At 35.9% G+C, this 17,592-nt stretch overlaps 1 protein-coding gene across 6 annotated transcripts in view; it reads left to right on the top strand.

Annotated features, from left to right (window-relative positions):
• The window catches only part of RGS7 (regulator of G-protein signaling 7), a 446,139-nt gene that overhangs the window by 363,786 nt on the left and 64,761 nt on the right, over positions 1-17,592 (top strand). For all 6 annotated transcript variants that reach the window (XM_012644351.1, XM_012644352.1, XM_012644350.1 and 3 more), the window contains 3 exons: positions 5,075-5,139; positions 6,013-6,089; positions 6,196-6,277. In XM_012644351.1, the coding sequence (XP_012499805.1) occupies positions 5,075-5,139; positions 6,013-6,089; positions 6,196-6,277 (224 nt within the window). The remainder of the gene's footprint in view (positions 1-5,074; positions 5,140-6,012; positions 6,090-6,195; positions 6,278-17,592) is intronic.

Here is a 17,592-nt window from a genome sequence, read left to right as displayed (position 1 = left end):
TGGTGTGGTGGTGCCCTCTGCAAGAATGTCTAGAGAAAGAGAAGTAAAACAAATGGAGTCAGTTAAAATGTATGGCGAGGCAAACATATACCAGGCACACACCAGGAGAAACTGAAATTAGAAGTTGCACTACTAATCAAATGAAAAATAATCCAAAGTAAAGAGTATTAAATGGAGCCGAATTAGTGAAGGGTACATTCCATGGAAATCTTTTACATAAAAATGTATGATGGGAAAACTATCGGAGATAAGAAAAAAAGTGATACAGAAGAAATATAATGAAAGTACTGGAGTTTGTACACCTCTTTCAAGGCAGATTGACAAAAATTCAAGTCTGGAATTAAGGGGAGGATATTTGTACATTACTGGGAGGGATTATGGGTAGAAATTTGGCAGTGTCATAAAATTCAAACCGTGCCTATCACCACAACCTCCAATAGGAATATATGCTTAGAGAAACCTTCACTGGGTCATTATAATGGATAAAAGGAGAAAAGAAAGAAAGAAAAAAGAGCTTAAGTATTTAACAATAGGGATATGACTAAACAGTGTGTTCTACATTGGTTGGATAGACTACGTCAGTTAAGGGAAACAAGCTGTATCTGTTGAAAACAGCCTGGGTAAATCTCAGTAATGTTATATTGAGTGAAGAAAGCAGATTGCAGAATCTGTACTGTTGATGCCGTGTCTGTGTGTGTATATATATAGATATATAAATGTATTTTTATATATAAATATATAGAGACATATACCAAATCAATGTTTGCTGAAGTATACTGAAATTGTCTGTATTTTTTATTAAACTTTTCCACAGAAGCCTGGGAAAAATATATTCCCTATGCGTATATCTGACATTAGTGTTCTCTGTAATATATAAATGTGCCTAAGTCTAATAAAAAAAGCCAAATCCCATCATAGAAAAATTAGCAAAGTCATAAATAGTTAATTTACAAAAAAAAAAAAAGAAAAAAAAAACCAAAACAAACAAACCAAAAATCTCTAATGGCCAACAAACATTACTGTTTTCACTCAACGATTATGTTTTGAGCATCTACTATGTGCCAGGTACTGTCCTAGGAAAAGGGAATCCATCAATGAACAAAACAGGCAAAACTCTCTGTCCTCATGAGGAGCTGACATTCTAGTAAGGGTGGGGAGACACTAGAGAGGGGGAGCCCAGGAGAAAAACTAAGATGTTAACTACATAAATGAATATGTCAGTTGTACGTTAGGAGGTGAAAAGTTGTGTGGAGAAAACATGAGAAGGAGGTAGGTGGGCGGGTGGGAGATCCTTGGAGAGAATTCAGTTCAGCTCTGGGGGTAGAGCTCTCCAGGGAGGGGGAAAGAAGCAGAGGTCTGGGGGATGTCAGGTGTGTGGCTCAGACTGACGGGAGAGCAATGGGACATGAGGTTGAGGGTCACTTAGAGGGAAGCAAGGACTTTGGCTTTTCCTGGAGAGAGATGATGAAAACTCCTAAGGAAGAAGATTTAAAATGTTCTCATCATGAAAAATGATAAGGATATAAGATGATGGATATGTGATTTAGCATGATTTAGCCATTCCACAATGTATACATATACCAACACATCACATAGTACAACACAAATATATCTAATTTTTTATTTGTCAATCCAATAAATAATTTTTAAAACTTAAAAAATAAAAAGTAAAGTTCTTGTATGCATGTATTTTATTTCAGTTACCTACTATAACAGATTTAACCTTTTGTCTCAGCACTAAAATTGAAATTATGTATCAAAATATAATAAAGATCTATTCCAAAGGGGAAAAAGGAATGCCAACCCAGCCCTTTCTTTCCTTCCTACACTCCAACCCCAGAAGGATTAGCGGCTTCAGTTAGTGGTTCTTGGCGGGGGTCACAGGAGGACCTGGCGGGAGGAGAAAGAAGTCACACACACTTCTTTCACCCACAAGCGGGGTGACTATTTGATTATTACTTGGGGTGGACATTCTTATTAATAATTTAGGACTCTTTGAATTACTCAAGCATGAGAAGCAAGATTGTGCAAACTGCTTTTTTAAATTCAGGAACGGGGAAGAATTAACCCACAAAATAAACAATAAAAGGTAGAAAATACATATATAGGAAGTTGCTTTATGACAATATAAGTCACGTTTGCATTACCTGGGTTGTAAGTTGAGTAATTTTCAAATATTTACTCAGCTTTTGTATTTCCAGTTTTTGTGAATTACATATTCATGTCTTTTCCATATTTTGATATTGGAGTCTTAGTGATTTTCTCACTGATCTGTGTGATACAATCAATATACTTTTGTCATGAACAACAGTGTTTGCTTAAGAGACTGCTCCACCTTACAGAGCTTTATGACATTAAAGGGAAAGACCTAACGTCAGCATTCACTTTCTATCATTTCTGCTCAATTAGAGATGTGATCCAGAAACTTTGACTTTTCCATCCAAATTCCAAGTTGCATATGGACCAATTTCTATGCCTTTACTAGGGAGCTATTTTAGCCAGAGTAGCACTTCAGGCCTTCCCAAACTTTCTACCACTTAGCGACATGGCCTCCTATTAAATTATGTATTTGTTTGACTCCCAAGTCCCAAAAATTGTCTCATTATGGTCTCCCAGAAAACTACTGTAAAAAGGTATATTTAAACTTGGAATTGAAATTAAACCCTCAATAATAGAAAACAACATTTTAAATAGAACCCCAGAAATAGCATCTTTAGCTGAATTTTCAATATTTTGGCAGAGCAGGAAATATTCAAAGGTCATGTTTTAAAAGATTCATTCTTTGTATCTGGACCTAGGTCCATACATAGCACTATCTAGAGCACTTTCAGTGCCTAAATAATTTAGGGATTAGCACAAAAACACTTGGCCTGGGCTGTAGTTTTGACTATGCATAAGTACTCCGATATTTTCAATCTTTGATGAATTGGAAAATTGCCTGGAATTGGAACCCTTTCTCATCTACTTGGACCTCCTACCTCATGCACAATTTGCCAGTGCTGATAGTCTCTGCCGAGAAATAAGAAAAAGTATCCTCTGTACCTTTCTGCATCCTGCAACTGTATCTAGACTAGATTAGTGGGGTTCAGACCTTTCCATTCATGAACATATTTGCTCTACCTTCAACAGTATCCAGATCATTCCTTACTCTGCCAACCCAGACTTTTTTCTTTCCCCATCTTTCTTTATACTAAAGAATCAAGTAGACATTTGGGGAGAATTTATCACTTGAGTTGATTTGACTTCTAAATAGCTCCTTCTGAAAATATCCTATTCTTTCATTTGTGCATTCTCTCGTGGAACAAATAGACGTGAAACAGTTACTCTGTGCCTGACACTGTCCACACCTTCATTTTGTTCCCCAGAGAATTAAAGACAATCACATCTTAGGACACCTGTATTAAAGGATGGGTAACATCTTTGTGAGCAATCATCAAAAAAAAAAAAAATCATTCCACTCCTGCTTTAAGTTATTAGTTTATCTAATGAGGTTGGAAACATGTTTCCCAAAAGGGGACTGATTTTGCAAAGAACAAAGCTTAGATGGCAGGAACCAATAAAGCAAGTGGTCGCTGATGAGGGAGGGGACACAGGAGGGCTGGCTGATGGAGGGCTTAGCTGGGGCCTGAAATTTAATTAAAAGTAATTCCACAGGAAAGCTGAAATTATTTAATTAGATATTTAAGAAGATTCCATCTTTCTGTCATGAAGAGATGCCCTCAGGGGTATTTCACATACGCTACAATTTCATTTACCAACCACTTAGAACATTTTCGATATTTCGTGCAAGTTGCAGTGGTCTCTACAGTGAAGACATCCTGCAGGAGTGAGCGTCCACTACGACCAATTAGGAAGTTAACTCACCATGTCGCTTTTGTTTTTGAAGTCTGACTTTTGAAAATTACTAATATTAATAGAAAAATAAAATTACCATGGTAGATTGTAGAAAGACGTGTTTTAAAACCATATGCAGGTTCTTACTTAGTGTTTGTAGTAATGTTGGCTCTCTCCCATGTCTGTCCTTCATACAGGAAACCCTACAGGAACTGAGTAAATAGTTATCCACATTCGCAGTGGTCTCAAATTTTCTGTGTATTGTTTTTCCTCAGTGATATCAACCAGACTTTGTTATCCGAAACTAAGAGGGATACAGCTTAGTGCAAAGGTGACGGTATTTCTAAGGTATCCCCACAGAGCTAGCCTTGCAAAAAGTAGTATTTGATGCTCCTCATCCAATGGATTTATTCCGCATCTAGAACAAATATAATTTATCTTGAATTTCACAAGACTCAAATATCATGAAAAAAATGACAAAAAATATTGAGATTCTACCAGAGGGCTCTGCATGTCTTGATATTATCATGAGAGTCACCAGGATACCCTGAAATAACTGAAGAAAGTTGCTCAATCGCAACACTGCTGTCACCATCCTCTTCTCCCTCTGTTCCCCACAAATCTGCCGTCCACGTGGACGTCACACGGCAGCCGAGGGGACTGAATCCTCAGAAGAATGGAAATATTGTAAAAGCTAGTGTGTTTTACATAGCTAAGATGTTACACCCTTCTAGTGACAAAATGATTAATGGTTGGCCCTTGTGAAATGAAGCAAGAAGATGCCAGGAAGACTTCAGTTCACATTAACAAATCCTTTCAGTTGATAGTAAAACCTAGAAATCGTTGAATGTGCCAACAATGATTCCCTCCTCGTACAAGTCCTTTGTGTATCTAGATTTTTGTGTCCATTTGATGTCTCTTTTAAAAGGCTTTATTTTTTCCTTTGTTTACTTAGGATGTTAAAATTGTGACCAACATTGACTAAAAATAGAAAAATGGTTACCAAGTTTCTTAACATGTTTATTTTCTTGGGATACCATGAATGCCACTGTGTTTGAATTCCAATAATAATACTACATCATTATTTATTTTATTTTTTGTCTAAATAAAAATCAAGATCAAAAATTACAACTTGGGAAAAAAGTGACAAGTGTTTTGATTTATAATGCTGTATTTTTATTTATACTACCTTGATATTAATAGGCAGGCAAGAAATGATCCATTTTTTTCCCCCTTTCAGCCGTTTACCTCTGCAAGAGAACAATGCAAAACAAGGCAAGACTGGAGCTAGCAGACTATGAAGCTGTGAGTACCAAGGACTTTCTGGGAAAAAAAGTTCTGTGGTTTTTTTTTCTGGGCACTCTGTTAACCGTCTACGTTCATGGATTGTAAAGATCAGATTTCCAGGGATCAGAGAGACCAACAGCTTTAAAAATCCCTGTTTGTTTCTTCTCTTCGTTCACATTGAGTATGGTGAAATTCTAAATTCACAAACTCAAATTCTAAATACACAAACTCAAATAAGAAGCATATTTTATTTTCTAAAAATCAATTTAACTGCGAAAACTTAAGATATATATTGTAGTGAAGCTATCCATACTCTGAGAATTAAAGACCATTGACCAGGAAAATAGTTTTTGCAAAACCTTCAGGTTGGTCAGCAGATAAAATTAATGTGATGCCATTTGTTCATATGGTTGCTATGCTGTGATTTACTGAATTCAAAGCCACGTGTGGAAACAGGCTGTGGATTGCCAAGGGTTTCCATGTATTGTCAGGAACTGGATAGACTGATTGAATCGGTGGTAGGAATGTTTTGCTTTCCTCTTTCTACATAAAGTGGGCACAGAAAAGTCCAATGGATTCACCTGGAGTGCTTTTATCATTACAAGTATATTTTAGTATTTTGCAGATACATAGTGGATTTTTAGTTGTGTTTTCTAAAGTCGGTTATTCACAAAAATTAATATTTGTAACAGGTCTTTCTGCTTCCTCTGAAACTATTCATATGAAGATTAACAGAATTCAGTGAGCACAACTTATCATTCAGAACCAGAGTATGCTCAGTACTTTAGAAATTTTATACTTGTTTTAATGACAGATACATATAGTAAATAAAGTAGAAGGGTATAGTTAAGATGAACACCAGCATGTCTTCACCTGGGGTATGTTTTTCAGGAGAGTCTGGCCAGGCTGCAGAGAGCATTTGCCCGGAAGTGGGAGTTCATTTTTATGCAAGCAGAGGCACAAGCAAAGTGAGTCCTTGTGAGTCTTTTGGAAGATTTGTTCAAGTTGTGGCCTTTTGTCCAGAGAGGCACTACAATTAACACTGCTTATCATTCATTGTTACGATGTTGACAGAGTGGACAAGAAGAGAGACAAAATCGAAAGGAAGATTCTTGATAGCCAAGAGAGAGCATTCTGGGATGTACACAGGCCTGTGGTAAGCAAACACACCATTGTCACCTCGAATCCATATTCTCAGTCTTTGGGAAGTGAGAGGTGCCCTGTGAAAGGAAAGGAAAGACTGGTAACCCCATTGCACATCCCGCAGTATCTTGGTGAATTGGTTAAGAAAAGATTGCCACTTTTGTATAGCATGACCCAGATTTCAATAGCGCAATATTTTATTTATAAAATTATGCATTTTTCCACCATGACATCATTTGCTTACTCTTGGCATTTGAGGTGGTTGGTTCATGCTTCTATATACACTTGAAAGAAAAAAACACTGCAACAAAGCAGTTCCTCATGGTTTACTGTTTATATTTCTTTCTAGCTTTATGGTAAAAGTATAATTCAAAATGTTATTCCTCTCTAATTTTTCTTTTTTCAAACCTATCAGTAACCTGTTTTGGCTGTCGACTTCCATGGACTAACGTCTTACATGGTTCAAATACAAATCAGCTCATACTTTCAAGGGTGTAACATTGGATCTGCACACAATAACTTAGCTGGTTTTCTTCCTTAATAATGTTAAATTGTGTGCCTCAGAGTAACAAATAATGAATGTCCTTAATTAATACCAGAAAACTGTGGAAGGAGTTAAACAATGGTTACAAACATCCATAAGACAGCATGTCTAACCTCTTCTATTTCTTTGTATTTTGATGCTGTATCTTTTTCTTCTGTGGATTTCTTTAAATACAGACAAGGCACTAGAGAATGATATTTACATAAGTGTTATTAGAATAAATAACAGGTTCACAGCATGAGAGACAAATCAAGATTGATAAGGACACCTTAAAATTTTCCTCTCAACCACCTTCAGAGTCAGACCAAAATAGAAAGATACCAAAGGTTTGTTTATACACATACGTATTTCAATTTCAGACAGCAATGCAATTGTTAAATGCTATATTGAATTTGCTCTCTCTTTTGAATTCTCAAAAGATTAAAAGTGAGAGTGAACTGGCTTTGCTATTCAAAATTCAGTTTGGGTTTTATTGCTCATGGAGAAAAAGGATTATGAGGTCACACACATAGCTACTGCAAGGACATCAAGTAGGATTTTTATTTTTTTTGTTTGTTTTAAGCAACCTCTAGAAACAGGTCAATACGTTATGTTCCCATGTTCATCCAGTTTGTCTCCCTGGACATCTGGTGGCCCATATCCAGCCTCATTCAGCTTCCATGACCTGGTCCTCCAAGAGGACTCAGCCATGCCGGCTCCCCTGCACCACCCACATCTGTTCCATGCTCTGAGACTTGCATGCTCTTGAGCATGTCAACTGATCAAATGATACTCCCCTGATCCATTGCCTAAGAATGACTCAGCTGGCCCCTTGTCCTTTGTGTGCCATGTGGGAGGCACAATCTGACCTCAACTGTCTTCTCTCTATCCAGTAGGAGTCAGGCTCCAGCTCTCTGTGTCTCCCACCAGCAAGGAGCACACATGAGCGTTTCACAACTGGCCCCCACCACGTTCCTCACTAGGCTTCCGATTAGAACGTCATCCTCAGGAGGATGTGGAGTCAGAAACCACCCTGAAGCCATTGGCTTCACCTCCCTTGTTCAACTCGAAGGTGCTTATGAGGGGCTTTATGCTACCTACAATGAAGATGATATGCAACACCTCATTGTTCCTTGTATTCTAGAGGAAAATAAATAGAGCTCCAGGTTGTCTGTGTGCCTCTGAGAATGATATTCACCCAAACCATTCTTTTTCTTAGGTTACAACTTCTTCCATTACTTTAGAGGTAACACCTCTTGGCATTTTTTTTAATTGTAACATTTTGAGGCGGTCTCACATACTTTTAAAATGCTGATGTTTGTCCAAGGGCCCTGTTTGCCACACAGGTGCTGCCTTTTATCTTGTGTTTAGCCTTCTGGGTCCTTCCTGAGGGTTCATTAACAAAGATGATGATGACAGGGACGTTAGCAGCCAGGTCTTCCTAAGGGTGCTTTTAATGGCTATTTCTTTAGCCAACTACATAGCCATATCTCTATTCTGTGGCTGTAGTATTAGCTAAGCAATGACAAAAAGAAATTTCTAAAATAACTATATCTCCAAAAAAAGTGGTAAAAGGAAAAACAGCAATATTCTGATAATTTCCAAGAATGGCTACATTTTTGTATTCATTCCTAGAAATGAGTTCTGCAGCTGTTTTAATTGATGATAAATCAATATATTTGACCTGAAATCCTATATATCCCAGAGTTAAATTTGAATAGGTATTCCTATAGCTAAGTTTCTTTCTCATAGTCTGTCCTGTCCTATAGCAGTAATGTCCTATAGCAGTAATGAAAGACCTTTTCTACACTGTGATGTTCATCATAAAAGTTAAGTATCTTCTAGACAGCATCTGTGAGGCCAGGTTTTGTATACTAACACCAAATTACTGTCACCTGAGCAACCTAGAATGCTAGACTATGTATAGAAAATAGCAGAAAGTATCTGTAACTGTCCAGAGAATAAATCTCTTATGTTCCAGGGCCTCTAATGGCACACCACCCCCCATGACAAGATGTCTCAGTATCTAAGAGAATGTCTTCTTGTGTACATTGTGTACATGACTCCATATTAGTCATGTTGGCCAATGAGCGGTAGCCAAAGGGAATCGGGAGAGGGAAGCACTCTAGAATCAGACAGATCTGAGTCTATTATTTACTAGCCCCACCCTGGACAATTATTTACCCTTTCTGAGATTCAGAAACCTCATATATAAAATGGAAATATACTTAACTCGCAATGTTGATGTGAACATTAAATGAGATTGTATGTGTAAAGGCAGCTAGCATATCACGTTAGTGTATCACTTGACATGCGGAAGACGATAAATTTTCAACTTCTTTTGTGAAGAGATGCAGAGAGTAGCACAACAAAAAAGGTAGCACAAGCAAAACAAAACATGGCAACAGATAATGCAAGTGCAGTACTTATGCATCATTGGTTTTGTCAATGTCTACCCATCTAACAGAGTACAATCAGGGAGAATCGCAACCTTCCTTTTTAGTTCAGAGGTCCCAACCAGTATAATTCCTAAGACCTCTCCCCCAGCCATCTCTCTTTCCTTTTGGCCTCCCCATTCCACTCCTTCATTCAGGGATATCTTGCCTCACATGGACTGACCTTGACTTAAGAGCTCATGTGGTCTTCATGGTGATGAAGCTGATCTGTGGGCCCTGTCTCTTAATATCCTTTAATTTGTCACTCTTTTTTTCCTGTATGCTTGCATTTTTATTTAAGCCTTTATTCTGGAACTTGGAATCTGTCCTTTAGGTATAGGCAACACAAGAATTATGAAACTCATGAAACAGTGTTGTCACACTTCCCACAATATGCAACATCATGTAATGATACTGTTGTGTTTAGCCTTTTGTATCAGTATGTGCCAGGCATTGTGCTAAGGCCAGGCATAAAAAGTTGATTAAAACACAGTCCTTGGTTCCTAAAACTCGGGGGAAGCATTTTGTGAACATAGCCGCTAACAGAACAGGATAGGTGTGATGGCACCATTTGTTTCCTGGAGGGAGATACAGATATTCATAGTATTTATGTGACCTGTCCAAGTACACAGCTAGCAGTGGCAGAACCAGGCCTGGAACCAGAAAGTGATACAGCTCCAGGCAGAGAAATTAGCTCTAGCAAGAATGAGATCCTAAATTTATGCATCCATCCTGCAAAAAAAAAGAAAAATGGATAGATAGCAATATTTCACATATGATATAGATGTGTTTACAGGTGTCTTATTATATTTTACTCATGGTTTTCAAATATCATTTTTGCGTACCTTTTGCTGTTTTCAAAACTCTAGAGTTCAGGGCATCTTTCAGGCATAATAGGCCACACACCCCTGACCTAGGGAAACCCAGTTGCTCTGTGTAGAATGCTCCTGTCGGGCATGGTTGTGCAGCACGCACCCTGCAGAGCCAGTTCCAGCAGGGCTGTGCAATAAGTCCTATCCCCAATGCTTAGATACAGTAATCTTCTGTGACAACCTATATACTTTATTTTTTCCAGAAGGTTCTAAATGTTTTGTGAATATATAAAATATATCTAGTTTAGAGAAATTATAAGTACCTGAAAGAGATAACAAAGGGGGCTCTTATTTTTGTTATGGATTTTAAAAGGTTAATCAAAAAAATGTTAAATAATCACTGTCAATTTTAAAAGTCTAGAGATTGATATTCTCATTAGAATAAAAAACTGTATACTCAAATTTTATGAAATTATGATATAATTTAATTGAAAGACTTTTAAGTTATGTAATTATATTTTCCTTGATTGATTTGCCTTGATAAATATATAAAGTATCTTTATATTTAAAAGCCAATAATGAAGGCATACTAACAGCACTTTTTGTTGATTTTTTAAAAGTTTGTTTCCTCCTTCACAATCCTTATCACTGTACATTTCAATAAAAAATATAACAGATAGTAGTTGATTCTTATAAAGCTTTTATTAATTCAAGGAAAGGTAATCTCCTACCTTGTATTTTGTTTGCCTTGATTTGACTTGATTCAGTTTGACACTGGCATTTATTTACTTAAAAATAGGTTGGAAGCCATTAGCCAGAAAATCTAGGGAAAGGGAAATCTGAAACAGCAGCTCAGCATCTTTAAAATATACTGAAAGTCAATTTCATGTAAAATATAATACTATATTCCATGAATTTAGACCTAGAAATGTAGAAAACACATGCAATATGATTTTACTTTCTAAAAAACCATGAGGTCACTTTTAGGTCACCTTGATGCAGAATAATCATTCTAGTATTTAATACTTCTATAAAATAATGTTAGCTTCTCTAAGCATGTCAACGTTTACTCCAGGACAAAAATTAAGGTCATGACACTAAAAAGGACTCTTCACTTACAAAGAACTCCAGACAAAATTGCCAGAAACTAACTACTCAAGAATATAGTGGGAGAAATACACTAGATTGCAGTATGTCAAAGATAATGTAATATGTGGGTTGACCTGTGTATTTGATGTTTCAATACTTTCATGAACCCCTCCAAAGGCTAATGCATTAGTAGTCTGTATTAATAGAATGTTAGCATCTAGCTAAATCAAAGTAAAAAGTCTACTTGTCAAAGTGCTGAAAGAACTCAGTTTAGGAATTTTGTGTCCAGTTCTGGATACCATACTTTAAAAAGATGGTGGCTGAACTGGAGTCAGGTGAATGGATGAGTGCTGAAGAGACAAAGTAAAATAGCACAAACAAAAAAAAATAAGAAATTATTAAAGAGATTAGTGACCCTGGGGATGAGAAGACCCAGGGAAAGTATCTTCATATTTTGAAAATGTTATTAGATAGAGTTGGAATGAGGCTTATTCTTTTACCATATGTTGGGTTCTACATGACCATTATCAAAATGACTGGAATATAAAATCTCAATGTAAAAAACTTCTAATACTCAAAACTATCTAAATATCACTTCCAACTTCAAATGATGGAGATGATAGATTCAAGTATAGATTAGAAGTCATAAGCCAGAAATAGAGTAGAGCAAAGGCAATCATCAGATAGAAGGTGAGATTAGTAATTTTTACAGTTCCTGCCTGCACAGAAGCAACAAGAATTAGATCACCTATTTGCTTCCTCGGTCTGTTAGTTTGTGATTGAATGCATGCCAACCATTCAACAAAGATGTCATGAATAAAAATACTTAAGTAGAGAAATGGAAATGTACTTCATCAGAATATTCAAAATAGAAATAATCATCATTGAGTTCTTCCTGACTTCAAGTTAAGCAAATCTTAATCACAAAATAGTGAAAATAGCTGATTTACATATACCTTGTACATCTAATCCTTTTAAAAAATCATGAATATTGGCATTTTCTAGTGGTTTCATTGATTTTAGAGCACTTGTTTTAACATTTATCAGACCATGGTCTTCTGAAGAGCAGAATCTGTCTTCAATTCTTTATCCTAAATCTAGCATTCTGTAGTATACAACTTTATGCACAATTTTGAGTCTGAGTAATTAAGAAAATGGTGGAAATATGGAATTTGTAAAGGAATTTGCTAGGGGTTGGCAGCAGGTTTGGAATAGTGAGTTTGTTATAGGGCAGGATGAGTATGGTGACATGGCATCCAGACAGAGAGAGATCTTGTCAATAGTTGTAGATACAGGACCAAATTTTGAGGGAGGTTTTAGAATGTAGTATTAATTTTTGGTTTTGGATATTATGGGGGTACAAACATTTTGGTTACATGTAATGCTATTTGTCCCACCAAGCCAGGACTATAAGCATGTCCCTCCCCCATACAATGCATTCTGCTTTCATTAGTTGTGAATTCCACCCCCCATCCCACCCCTACTGGCACCAAGTAATTATTACTACCATGATAACAACTTAGTGTTGTTTGGTTAGTACCAATTTGATGGTGAGTACATGTGGTGCATGTTTTTCCATCCTCATGATATACCTCACTTTGAAGGATGGACTCAATCTCTATCCAGGACAATGTAAGAGGTGCTAGATCACCATTGTTTTTTGTAGTTGAGTAGTATTCCATGGTGTATATATACCATATTTTATTAATCCACTCATGTATTGATAGGCATTTGGGTTGTTTCCACATCTTTGCAATTGTGAATTGTGCTGCTATAAACATTCGAGTGCAGATGTCTTTATTATAGAATGTCCTTTTTTCCTTTGGGTAGATGCCTAGTAGTAGGATTGCTGGATCAAATGGTATTTCTATTTTTAGCTCTTTGAGGTATCTCTAAATTACTTTCCACAGGGGTTGTACTAATTTGCAGTCCTACCAGCAGTGTAAGAGGGTTCCAGCCTCTCCACATCCTCACCAGCATTTGTTGTTTTGGGACCTTTTTTTTGATAAGGGCCATTATCACTGGAGTTAGGTGATATCTCATTATAGTTTTGATTTGCAATTCCCTAATGATTAGAGACGTTGAGCACTTTTTATGTTTGCTGACCATTATTCTGTCTTCTTTTGAAAAGTTTCTGTTCATGTCTTTTGCCCATTTATTGATGGGTTGTTTGATTTTTTTCTTATTGATTTTCCTAAGTTCTATATAGATTCTTGTTATCAGCCCTTTATCGGATGTGTAGAAAGCAAATATTTTCTCCCATTCTTTAGATGCCTATTCACTCTAATCATAGTTTCCTTGGCTGTACAGAGCTTTTTAATTTGATCAGGTCCCATTTGTTTATTTTCGTTGCTGTTGTGATTGTTTTGGGGCTCTTCTTCATAAATTCTTTGCCTAGGCCAATGTCTGAAAGAGTCTTCCCAATGTTTTCTTCCAGAATTCTTAAGGTTTCACGCCTTAGATTTAAGTCTGTTATCCATCATGAGTTCATTTTTGTGAGAGGTGAGAGATGGGGATCCAGTTTCAATCTTCTGCATGTGGATATCCAGTTTTGCCAGCACCACGTATTGAATAGAGATTCTTTTCCCCAGTGTATATTTTTGTCTGCTTTGTTGAAGGTTAGATGACAACATGAGGATGGTTTTATATCTGGGATCTTCATCCTATTCCAAAGGTCTATATCTCTACTCTTGTGCCATTACCATGCCATTTTGGTTACTATAGCCTTGTAGTAAAGTTTGAAGTCTGGCAGACTGATGATTCCCAGTTTGTTCTTTTTGCTTAAGATTGCTTTGGCTATACAAGGTATTCTCTAGTTCCATACAAAGCATAGAATTATTTTTTCTAAATCTGTAACGAACTATGGCAGTGTTTTGATAGGGATTGCATTAATTCTGTAGATCACTTTAGGTCATATGGACATATTAACAATACTGATTCTACCAATCCATGAGAATGGTAGGGATTTCCATCTGTTTAGATCTTCTACAATTTCTTTTCTCAGTGTTTTGTAGTTCTCCCTATATATGTCTCTCACCTCCTTCATTAAATATATTCCTAAATATTTAATTTTGTTTGATGCTATTGTAAAGGGCGTTGAGTCCTTGATTTGATGTTCGGCTTGATTGTTATTGGCGTATATGAATGCCACTGATTTGTGTGCGTTGACTTTGCATCCTGAGACTTTACTGAATTCATTTATCAATTCCAGGAGTCTCTTGGTTGAATCCTTGGGATTTTCTAGATACAATAGCATATCGTCAGCAAAAAGTGAGAGTTTGACCTCTTCTGCCCCCATTTGGACACCATTAATTCCCCTCTCTTTTCTGATTGCTCTGGCAAGGACTTCCAGCACTATGTTGAAAAGAAGTGGAGATAGTGGGTGACTTTATCTGGTTCTAGTTCTAAGCAGGAATGCTTTCAGTTTTTCCCCATTCAGTATGATATTGGCTGTCAGTTTATCATATATGGCCTTAATAATTTTAAGGAATATCCCATCTATGCCTATTTTGTTAAGAGTTTTTATCATAAACGTGTGCTGGATTTTGTCAAATGCTTTTTCCGCATCTATTTAGAGAATCATATGGTCTTTGTTCTTGCTTTTATTTATGTAGTGAGTTGCATTTATAGATTTGCATAAGTTGAACTAGCCTTGCATCTCTGGGATAAAGCACACCTGGTCATGATGTATTATTTTTTTGATGTGCTGTTGGATTCAATTTGCTAAGATTTTGTTGAGGATTTTTGCATCTATATTCGTGAGGCATATTGGTCTGTAATTTTCTTTTTTTTGTTTTGTCATTTCCTGGCTTTGGTATCAAGGTGATATTGACTTCATAAAATGAATTGGGAAGGATACCATCCTTCTCAATGTTTTGGAATAACTTCTGCAATATAGGTATGAGTTCTTCTTTGTAGATTTGGTAGAATTCAGGTGTGAACCCATCTGGTCTGGGGCTTTTTTTTTTTTTTTTTTTGAAGATTTTTGGGAAGATTTTTTATTGCTGCTCCAATTTCTGTGCTTGATACTTGTCTGTTCAGGAATTGTATTTCCTCCTGATTGAGCTTAGGGAGGTTGTGTGTTTCCAAGAATTTGTCCATTTCCTCCACATTTTCTAGTTTTGGGGCATATAGATTTTTATAGTATTCAAAAATAATGTTTTGTATTTCTGTGATGTCTGTAGTGACCTCTCCCTTTTCATTTCTGATTGAGCTTATTAAAGTCCTTTCCTTTCTAGTTCTTGTCAATCTAGCAACAGGACTATCAATTTTGTTTATCTTTTTGAAAAACCAAATTTTGATTTTATTGATCTTCTGTATAGTTCTTTTATCTTCAATTTCATTTAGTTCTGCTCTGATCTTAGTTATTTCTTTTCTTCTGCTAGGTTTAGAATTAATTTGCTCTTTCTTTTCCAGTTCCTTGAGATGGTTTATTAGTTTGTTGATTTGTGAGCTCTCTGTCTTTTGGATGTGAGCATTTAATGCTATTAGTTTTCCTCTCAGGAATGCTTGTGCTGTATCCCACAGATTTTGATAACTTGTGACCCCATTATCATTTAGTTTAAAGAATCTTTTGATTTCCATCTGGATCTCCTTCTTGACCCAGTAGTCATTCAGCAATAGATTTTTTAATTTCCATGACTTTGTGAAGTGGTGAGTGTTTCTGTTGGAATTGATCTCTAGTTTTATACCACTATGGTCTGAGAAGATAGATGGTACAATTTCTATTTTTTTAAGCAATCAAGATGTCCTTCTGTAGGACACTGTGGTTTATTCATACAATGGAATGTTTTTTAGCAATAGAAAGCAGTGAGCTATCAAGCCACACAAAAAGGCATGGAGGAACCTTAACTATGCATAGTGACAAATGAAAGAAACTAGTCTTCAAAGGCTAGCTATGGTGTGATTCCAACTCTATAACATTCTGGAAAGGGAAAACTATAGGGACGGAAAAAGATCAGTGATTTTAGGGGTTGAAGGGGAAGCAGGAAGAGATGAAGAGTAGGAGCACAGGAGATGTTAGGGCAGTGAAACTATTTTGTAGGGTACACCAATGCTGGACACATGTCAAAGCGCATAGAATATACAACACCCAGAGTGAATCTAATATAAGCTATAGATTTTAATTAATAATAATGTATCAATGTTGGCTCATCAATTAAACAAATATACTGCACTAACATAAGATGTTAATACAGAGGAAACTGGGGTGGAGTGAGGGGAAATATGGGAATTCTCTCTCCTCTCTGCTGAAATTTTCTGTAACCTAATGCTACTCAAAAATAAAGTCTGCAAATTTTTTTAAAAAAAGAACAGAACTTTTTTTACAAAGTGAAACAGAGAACATGTCACAGGAAGAGTAATAAACCCAACAAAATCTTTGACCACAAGGACAAAACAGTGTCATATCATGATAACAACAGTTAAGAATGAATTTTATTTGCTTAACATCAGGTCTGTCTTTGCATAAAAGGTGCTGGTTCTTTCGTTTTGTGTCTTTGTACACTGTATAGACAAGACCTTGAAATAGAAGACAGAGCCATTTGTTGGTTTTCTGTTTTATATAGCATGCTTGGTTTTGTTTGTCTTATGTAGTGGATTCATTCTTGACATGATCAGTGTGGTTAAAAAGAAAATAGATTCACAAAAATGGCTCTCAGATATTTTTTATCTCTTTGAAAAATCAACCTAATCCTCTACAATACCGTGATGAGACCTATAGTAGAGCTATGAATATAGCTATTTAAAAATAGAGATTTACATTGAGCTCATGTTAGGATAGGGAAAATTTCTCATGCATAATGACAGCAGAAGGAATCACAAAGATAAGTGGTAGATAAAGTTTACTTAAAAATTAGTTTTTATGCTTAAAATACAATTGAAAGGCAAATGGACAATGTTTGAAAAATATTTGGAGTAACTATGATAAATAAGTTTTAGTGTTCTGGTATGTAAAGTAATTATGCAATTCAGGAAGAAAATATTCTGATTTCACATAAAATAGGTAAAAGGTTTAAACTGACAATTTATAAAAGAATATATATAAATTGCTATTAAAAATTATGAAAAAAGTGTAACTTTTCTAGTCATAAAAAATTAAGACAAAGAAATGAATATATAGAATTTTCTTCCATTTTTATTTTATTTTAAAAATTTAAAATTAATCATAGGCAATCTTGGCAAGAGTAATTCTAAATACTATGGTAGGTTCATTGGTATTATCTTTCTAAAAATTAATTTGACAATATGAATTAAAAAGTTAAAATCTTTTGTGAAAGTAGGTTAATTTGACCAGAGCTATGCAAGAAAATCAGAGTGGTTAAATGTAAGGGTAGCTAAAATCTGAAAGAGCATACCTGTTCAACAATAAGGATGGTTAAATAAGATATATACACAAGATAATGGATTATACAACTCAAAATGAAAATTTCAAAGATATGGAGAAAACTTATGATGAAAAGTGAAATGA

Source organism: Propithecus coquereli, unplaced genomic scaffold (assembly GCF_000956105.1).
Source record: "Propithecus coquereli isolate 6110/MARCELLA unplaced genomic scaffold, Pcoq_1.0 Scaffold210, whole genome shotgun sequence".
In the NCBI taxonomy this organism is placed as follows: Eukaryota; Metazoa; Chordata; class Mammalia; order Primates; family Indriidae; genus Propithecus; species Propithecus coquereli.
Note: the sequence above shows the minus strand (reverse complement) of the source record. Positions and strands in the feature narration are given on the sequence as shown.